At 38.9% G+C, this 9,236-nt stretch overlaps 1 protein-coding gene across 3 annotated transcripts in view; it reads right to left on the bottom strand.

The window, feature by feature from the left end:
• Positions 1-85: 85 nt before the first annotated feature.
• LOC111147780 (dopey family member 1) overlaps positions 86-9,236 on the bottom strand; it is a 76,581-nt gene continuing 67,430 nt past the window's right edge. For 2 of the 3 annotated variants that reach the window (XM_022504002.1, XM_022504004.1), the window contains 6 exons: positions 8,792-8,928; positions 7,913-7,968; positions 6,675-6,839; positions 3,454-3,583; positions 2,492-2,551; positions 231-687 (listed from right to left, as the gene is read on the bottom strand). In XM_022504002.1, the coding sequence (XP_022359710.1) occupies positions 382-687; positions 2,492-2,551; positions 3,454-3,583; positions 6,675-6,839; positions 7,913-7,968; positions 8,792-8,928 (854 nt within the window). In that variant the 3' untranslated portion in view covers positions 231-381. Of the gene's footprint in view, positions 688-2,491; positions 2,552-3,453; positions 3,584-6,674; positions 6,840-7,912; positions 7,969-8,791; positions 8,929-9,236 lie in introns of all 3 variants that reach the window. The other variant, XM_022504003.1, reaches the window with a different exon arrangement.

Raw genomic sequence — 9,236 nt, 5'->3', positions numbered from 1 at the left:
GTGATGCCATTCGGATACTAGAATGTGGTCAAGAACCGAAAGAAGATACCAACAAATCTAAATTAAACAAAGCCTGAAACCAGTAGCAAAAAATGTGCAGTGTGTATTTTGCAGGTTTAAGACAATTCAGGACAGTAAAACAAACAATGGACTATAGATGTATATATAGATCTCTCTCAGGCACCATAATCAATATGAGCCAACAATATTTAAACTTGATTCAGGCCACATTCAGACATTTGCTTGTATTTACAAATATTTAAATTAAATACAACCTGAAATGTTTTGTTACATACAAAAAAAGAAACTATATAACTCAGAGCAATGTTTGTTTTAAATAATTACATTTACATATAGTTAAATGAAACCACTTGTAGTGCTTCAAGTTTTTATCACCCCTTCCAGGAAATCTTTTTCTACCATCTCTTCTATTTTTTGCCTGGCTTTGCTGGAAAATGGTTTGTGGTTTTCCAGTTTCATGTCCTTGTTAGGGAAGGTGTTTGAGTAGAGGATAGGGCTCCCTGAGTGGCCTGCACATCGGCTGGTGACTTTGCTGTTGAAGACTTGGCTGAGCACATTGAAGAACGGCAGGAGCTGCTCGATACTGCGCACGGCGCAGATGGTGAGCAGCAGGCGTCCCGGCTCCCAACCCAACGTTCTCCCTGAGTTGTCTTCCTCCGGATTTTTCTGTAGAAGACACAAGGGGATGGTAATTAACGGAAGAGTACAGTCCATGAGAACATTTCAAAGGGTATAAACATCAGCAATGGTTAACAAATGCAAACAATCACACTAAGTCTCCATTCCAGACTTGATTAGATTCTTGCTTCTAACTGAAGCCTCTCTGTGCCAGTTATGAAGTGTGGGCAGAAGAGTCCCAACACTGCAGTCCCATTTTCCAACTGGAGTGCACGAGCACAATTCGTTAGCAGAGTTGGTTTTTTGAGAGGGAGAGTCAAAAATTAATGTTGTGCTTTGCATATACTCAAAAAGCTCCCAGATTTCTGGACTCCCACGCAGGTGACCCAGGAGAAGAGAAGAAGGTTAGGAAGAGACAGCAGTCTTCTCCATGTCACCACTCGTAAATCAGAGAGGTAGTTCCCTTTTAGCCAAGTGGCTTATACTTGCCACAACATGGTGGCAAGCTTCAAAGTGATTAAGTCAGTATGAGAGAAAGTAAAGGAACACTCGGGAGACACACTGCCATCTGCTTCATTGTGTTAAACAACATGGGGAGGAAAGCTGGACCTGGAGTCAAAATAACAGGGTTGGTGTTACGGCTCTGCCTTTTACTCACTGAGGGACATCCTTGGGTAAGATACAGAAAGGTTCCTCATTTTAAAAAGTGGGGAAGTATAATCTATCCAGCAGAGAAGTCAAACGAGAATGTAGGTGAAAACTCTTGTCAACTAAATGTAAATGCAATTAAAATATTTTGTGTACCAAGAGGCTGGTTTAAGAAGCCAACCAGATTATACAAAGATGTAGACCTCAGTCTATCTAAGGAAAGTTCTGAGAGAATTGGAGATGTCTGAGTTAGGGCAGAACCACAGATATAAAAACACACAGAGTGGAGAGAATGAAGACAGATATGGACTGGATAGAAAATGGGGGAAAAATCATCAAGGGGGACTTAAAAAGCAGAACTACAATCTGTCCTATTGGTTAACCAATGGAGTTTGCCTTCTCAGACCAGATGCTGCTGAGAAACTTTTAAACTGTTAATCTAATTTTTAATAACGCTAGTTTCCTAGTAGAGAGAGCAGATGCAAAATCCAGCTTTTTTCTTACGTGTGATCACAAGCTTTGTTTGCTTACTTAAAAATGAAATCCTGAGAAAGGAAAATAGACTGAAGTTATAATCCAGTTCTCTATAGCCAGAAAAAAAAGAAAAAAGAGCAATTATTTAACCTCCAGTCTAAAATATAGGATATAGAAAACCTCTTCCTTTTGCTTAACTAGAACACTGGCTTTAATGAGTGTCCCAGACTGACTTTCTCATCACTGGCAACCATTGGGTGGCTGACCATACAACCTTTCCAGTCCCCTAAGTCAAACTGCAATCCAACAGTAATTAAAAAGTAAATAGACATGAATTTATCCTGAGGGAAAAGGCATGCTTGAACCATCTATACAACTAGTTTTCAAATGTAACTGAGGTGTAATCTTTTGTTTATATTCCTGCCAAGATGTACCTGTAAGAGAGGGACTTTTACTACTAAGCTCTTGACCCATAACGAGTACCCTTGTTTTGGTGTTCTCTTCACCAGAACTACACTTCCTCAATAATAAATAAAATTAAAAAGTCAGACATGTTTCCATAAAAATGATTTCTCCTTTCACTTCACCAGTCTACACTTGAAGACAGTCTTCCTTCCTCTTTACCTCTCTTGTACTTGTTGAGATCCAGACCTGGGTTTGTGTCTCAATATTTGGTCCAGATGTGGCAACTTTTGCTGCCACATCACAAGCATCAAAAAGCCACCCTCACCTGATGCTTGGCCATCTCCAATCCCTCCAAAATCACTGTCTTAAAGTCCTCCTCCTTGTCCTGTGGAAGGAAAGAGGAGAACTCAGAGCCTTTGTTCCAATGACAAGTATGCTTGGCCATGAAGACCTTGTTTAAAGTGTAGAAAATGCTCTCTAATCAAAACTGTTTTCTTATTCTGGGAGACACGTTTTAGGCAAAAGGCGGTCTTGTTTATCCCTTAGATACAGAGAGTGGTCTTACAGATACGGTCAATACTTATGAGATGCAGGGATGACAGAAAGTGCATGTGCCTGGGGTCATATAGATCATCACTTGGCTTTTGGATTTGTCACCATTTTATTTTTTTCAAACCCTGTAATATCAAAGTGAGAAATACCCAAGTCCTAGCCTTAAACTCTGGATCCAACTTTCACCTTCATCTCGGCCCTTTCACTTAGTTCCTAAAGAAACAACTTGATTTGAAAATCAGGTTCCTTAGATCCTTCAAACAAACCTCCTCTTTAATCACTTTCCTCCATCCCATTGTTTGTGGAATGTGATTTAGTTCAGGGGCAGCTGCCTGATTAGGGGACCCCAGAAGACTGGGAAATTTCTGAGCACTCAAAGCACATACTGCAAACCCACATCATCCCCAAACTTTACATTTTTTTTTAAAAAATAAATCATTTAAAAAATTTTGTGTTTATTTTCTGTAAGTAATCTCTATATCCAACATGGGCTTTCCAAGATCAAGGATCGGATGCTCAACCAGCTGAGTCAGCCAGGTGTCCCTGAAAAATTTTTAATGTCTGAAAAAGACAAAAGATTTGGCACAAAGGCTCACTGACGAGCATGCCAAATTCAGTATTTTCTGGGGCAAAGATCTCTAATTAGCCTGATGCATACTGAAAGACACACGGTACATAAGACATGATATAAATACATTTTATAATTCCAACTACATTTAAAAAGAAAAAGAATACCTTTGCCCTTTTTCGAAGAAGTTTTGCTAGTCGAACTACATAAGGTTTAAATTCTCGTTGGTGTATGCCCTGCCTTCTGACTTCTAAACCGGAGTCATCCGAGGCTTCTGGAATAAAGGCCCATCGGTACCTATGTACAGAAGAATATCAACACTGCTAAGACAAGATGTGCCAGGTAAGACAAGGCCACATAAGTATAGTGGAAAGTCACGGCCCCACCACCTAAACAGATTCCGGTGGCAGCTGTGCTGCTGGCAGCCCTGGCACCTAGGACAGAATACTTCGCCTGACCCTTCCCCTTCCCCATTAAATAAAGATACTATTAACTACTGCATAGGGTGGTAGACAGTAAATAAAGTGTTCATTTTTTTTTTTTCATGAGCACAAAGCAAGTAACTGAAATGATTCCATCCTCATTTGTTAATGGCAAAATCTCTACCATGTGCTTGGCCAGATGATCCCACACACAACAAGGGGGCAAAGAAATACAAAAATTATGTAGGATTTCTTTCATACCTCCCTTGTATTTTTGTTTTTATTTTTGTCTTCAGTAAGCAAATATCTGATTATGGGAAAAGTTCAAACAGTATAAAAGGACACACTAAAGAAAAGTAGTCTCCCACCACAGGGTCTATCAATACCCCCAGTTTCCTGTGTATCCATCCAGAGTTCATGCATGACAGAGCACATCTGCACGCAACCAACCTCCTTTTAATAAATAAAAAAGCCTCACTGCTGCTTGTTCTGATTTAATTAGATATCTTGGAGATAATGTCCCATAAAACCCCATTCTCTTTAACAACTACACAGTACTCTGGTGTTGGAATGAACTGATTAACCAGTCTCTTAGATTGCCCCATTTCTTGCTATTAAAAATAATGCCACAGTGGCTACCCTTACATAATGCTGATTTTTTTTTTTAAGATTTTATTTATTTGAGAGAGAGAGAGAGACAGAGAGAGAGAGGGGAGAGGGGAGGTCAGAGGGAGAAGCAGAAGCCCCATGGAGCTGGGAGCCTGATATGGGACTCGATCCCAGGACTCTGGGATCATGACCTGAGCTGAAGGCAGTCGCTTAACCAACTGAGCCACTCAGGTGCCCCAATGCTGATTTTTGTATACATCCGACAGTATGGTGATAGGAGAAGTCCTTGGAAATAGAATTCCTGGCTTAAGGAGAAGGTGTATTTTGAGTTCTGGTAACTATAACTTCCTTGGGGAACAACTGGACAACATCTGTGTATGCTTGCAACTAGAATAATGCTTCTGTTAAGGTTAAAAAGAAATATACTTTTAAATCTTTACCATTATGATGGTTATTTGTAAGTGGAATTTCTCTTATGAATATGGCTTTTTCAGTGTTTATAGGCCATTTCGTTTCTGTGAACTATTTGTTAACTGTCATTGGCTCATTTTCCTACTGGGTCATTGATATTTTTACATTGTAAGGAAGTTCACAAATATGTTTCCCCAACTCATTGCTACCTTTTCCACTTTATGGTAGATTTTGGTCACACAGAGACTTTTTAAGATTTTTCTGTGGTTATCAAATATCTTTAACTTTCGAAACACATAATCATGTTTAGAAAGGTGTTACTCTTTCAAGATCAAATTCTCCATATCATCTACTACTTTATAGATTTTTTAAAAACAGTAATTTAAAAAAAATTAGTAGTTTTTAGTATTACAGCCTATTTCATCCCCTTTCTAGTAAAGTTGTCCTGACAAATAGGAGGACTCCTTTTGGTTCTCGTCACAGAAACCAAAAAGTTAATACCATGAGCATACTGCTTAATATTCTTCCTAGAGCACCAAAGACTATAGTTTCTATCACGTATATATATATATTTTTTAAGATTTTACTTATTTGAGAGAGAGAGGAGGAAAGGGAGAAGCAGACTCCCCACCAAGCAGGGAGCCCAATGTTGGACTCAATCCCAGGACCCTAAGATCATGACCCGAGCATAAGGCAGATGCTTAACCTACTGAACCACCCAGGTGCCAGGTTGGTATTACTTTTGCGACAATAAGGTTCCTAATTAATTCTGACCACTTTCTGACAATTCTACTTAGGATTTCTTTCTGAATTTCTTCAGGAGTAACATCAGTATAACAGATATGTGACTCCTCAAATTTATTAAGAAGCGGTGTTAGTTTTCAAATGGAAGAAAAAAAGGAACTAGAATTAATCTAAAAAGAATTTCTAGTTCTTACCATTAAATTTAATGAAAAGTAAGCTTATGAAACAGCACTTTTAGAGAATTAAGCATGTCCAGTATAGAAAGCAGATTCTGGTAGTTTACTCTTTATCCTACTCCATTCCAGAAGAATAATAAAACACATTATATATAAAAACATATTTGGTCATATGGATAAATTCTCAAGTTAGCTACATTTGATAAAACAATCTTACTTACCTTGCCTATTTAAAAATTTAAATACGAAAAGCCATAATGAAATATTTTTGAACACTTATGAGAATTTACTTGTATTAAGTTTCTCCCTTGTCCCCTCTGCCATCATCTCTCCAGTTCAGTTAACTATCATCTGAAATGAAAGCCTCCTTGATTCCAGGCTTGCCCATCTCCAGTCCTGTGTCCAAACTATGCAGCCAAAGTAAAATTCCTAAAATGCAAGCCTGGTAACATCGCTTCGTTCCTTATGATGATTCAGTGGGTTTCCGCTGTCCTTAGGTTAAAGTCAAATGCTCTGATACAGCTCACAAGGCCTTTCATCATTCAGCCCCTTTCCAGCCTCTTCTCATAACAGTCTGCTCCCATGATACTGATCCCTCGGCATTTCACGCAAACCAGGTCCATTCCAGTCCCCCAGACTCCACGTGTGTCCCCTTGCTCTTCACCACGTTCAGCATAAATCTGTATTCGGGGCCTAAAGCTAGGAGGGGGTCTCAGCTGTGTGACCGCAACAGCCTCCTGCACGTCAGCTATCAGAACAGCCAGGATGTGTTCAACTGGATGTCCCCTACACCGGACCTGAAGCTGCTGAGTCACGTATGCCATCACCTCACATAAGGCAGGTACTCAATTTGTTAACTAAATGCTGTTAATTTATCCACAGGAACCATTTACTTCCAGTAACTGCACCTCCCCATTCTAGTAAAAATTATAGTTCAACTTATACAAAAACTTTTAAATTAGATGTCAGTCACCAAAGCAAATGCATTTTCAACAATATCCATTTAATATCCTTGTTTTTACTTACATCTGAAACTGAGGAAGATTTTCAGAGGGCAATGCCAGAGCCAAATCCAAAAATTTGCAAGCAGACAGATAGAGGTTTAACCACCGCTGGCTGTTATATGAAGTAGAAAAGCCATTACCTCCTGTGTAGGTTGTCTCCAGACCAGCCACAGAGGGGCCTGAAGTCCTGTAAGCAGGAGACAGTGCTGTCAGCAGCTGCACCCAATTCCTAACAGGTAATTCCCAAGGTGCCAGCTAATATTTTTTATTCCAGTACGTGTACTAGTAACTGCTGAGCAAGGTCATGACTAAATTCACTTTGCTGTTTTCAAATAAAAAGTCCTCCCCCGCCCTTGTTTTTTTTTTTAAATGCGGGGAAGAGGGAAAGAATAGAGAAAGGGTGGGGGTGTGTGTGTGTGGATCTCAAGCAGGCCCTGTGCCCAGTGTAGACCCTGAGGCAGGGCACCAACTCATGACTTGAGATCATGACCTAAGCTGATATCAAGAATTGGGGGCTTAACTGAGCCACCCTTAAAAAGTTCACTTATGTTGATAATGTAAAAATAGTACAGAATAACTTAAGTTACACTCAAGAAATATAAAAGTAACAAGCTGTAAAGCCAAGAGACCTCCCTATTACTCGATGTCTCTCCGCAAAGATTGCGGGGGGAGGTCTTTCTATAAAAGCAGTTATTAGGAGAGGGGAATGCCCTTTTTTTTTTTTTAAATAAACCTAGCACTGTAGAATAAAATATATTTAAGACACATGGTGTTAAAGGAACTTTTCAATTTATAAACTTACTTATACAAAAATTCCTACATAAATAAAAATTTATATTCAGTCATATTAGTATACTGCCTGTACTAAAAAGAATAAAAGTGTAGTACACCAAGATCATTCTGAAAGCTCGGGACATATGGATACCTTAGTTACAGGTTACCTGCCATGATAGGTTTTGTTGATGTTTCAGGGACACATGTGACCTACCAAAACCAACACAGCTGGGGTAACTGAAATAATATTGCTTTAAACTAAATCTGTCTGGAAGACAAAGGCCATGAAGTCTAAAATGGTTAAGGAATAAACGATACTATATTATACCCAAATATGGTCATTCAGGTAATAACAGACTATATAAACTAACGAATATATAAAGTATTCATATAAAACACTATCTATACTGTTGTAGTTGTAATATTCTGGATGACTTTAGGACACTGAACACTGACAAGAACATATGGAAATGTATTACATCTTACCGGGAAATATCTTCATCAGCAGTGAGTTCCTGCTCCATCAGTAAAAATACCTGTACCTGAAGACCGTGAAATTCATGTTAAATGTTTTATTTAAACTTGATATTTGATGCTTCTTTCAAGTTCTCCTTATGCTATGTTTTCATTGAACCAAAAATAAATTTTAGAATTCAATCAAATTTAACCATACTTAGTTTCTGAAAGTTAAACTGCACAGTTGGCACAGGGCCTTCCTAATGACCAAGCTGGGATGAAGCCAGGCTTTTGTTTGGTGACGATGCAACACAGTCACAGTTATTTAAAAAATATATTAAAGCCAATGTCTTTATGAGGAGATGATAAACGCTTGGGTTTTCAGAGTTACAGATTCACTTCCCTTTCTTTACTCTTGTCCTTTTCCCGAGCTCCCCAAATCATTCAGATGAGGACGATGCTATGACCCAGGGAGGAGAAGGGATGGGTGTAGTGGGGACTTAGGAAGCTGACTGTTTGGGAGATTACAAAATCCGTAAAAGTCTCTGTAAAGGAAGCTTAGCTCTGGTAAGTGCTGCCCTTCCAGAGTGAGCATGAGCCTCATGGCAGTTAACTCAGCAAAGCCAACTCTCAGCCCTCTGGACGTACCGCTACGGCCTGCAACCAGGCCTGGCAGCCATGACCAAGTCAGAAATTTGGTGTGGAAGGGAATACACGAAACCAGCTCAGAGGAAATAACGATGAGACGTTTCTGTGTGGAGATGGAATCTGACTAGTTTTACCATTTTCAACAAGCTTAATGAGAGTTCGGTTCTTTTCTAAGATTAGTTTTTATCCAGTAAGCATGTTGATGCTAATCACACTGTTTTATAATTTAGATTGATAACCTGATGATTAAAATTAACTCACAAGTTCTGTAATCATGGTAGGCCAGAGTGAGGTAAGATGTTGTGGAGACATTCTTAAAAGTAACACTCTGAAAAACAGGAACACTTGCGAGTGAAGAGTTGGCACCTGGGGCAAACGGAGACTCTCGACCAATCTCTCTGAAAGAAATGCAGTATATTTTCAATGGATCAATAATGAACATCCTTTTCATGTAAACTTTTCCATATAAGCTAATCTACTACCTCTCAAACTATCTGATGAAGGACCGATTTTTTAAAATTTCCAAACCGCTGCAGATTACTTTCATAAAATATTATAAAAATGAATTACTAGGAAAAAAAACAAAAGAAGATATAAAATGCAAATGCCATTTTCTTAATAGATTCAACAGATTCTGTCCAATTTTGTAAGTAAGTTTAAAATGCTTACTCTAAATTTCTGTACTTATCACGGATGGCGTAACAGC

This window comes from Enhydra lutris, unplaced genomic scaffold (genome assembly GCF_002288905.1).
Source record: "Enhydra lutris kenyoni isolate GAN:26980312 unplaced genomic scaffold, ASM228890v2 scaffoldscaffold17, whole genome shotgun sequence".
NCBI lineage: Eukaryota > Metazoa > Chordata > Mammalia > Carnivora > Mustelidae > Enhydra > Enhydra lutris.
This window is presented reverse-complemented; position numbering and strand designations above follow the sequence as displayed.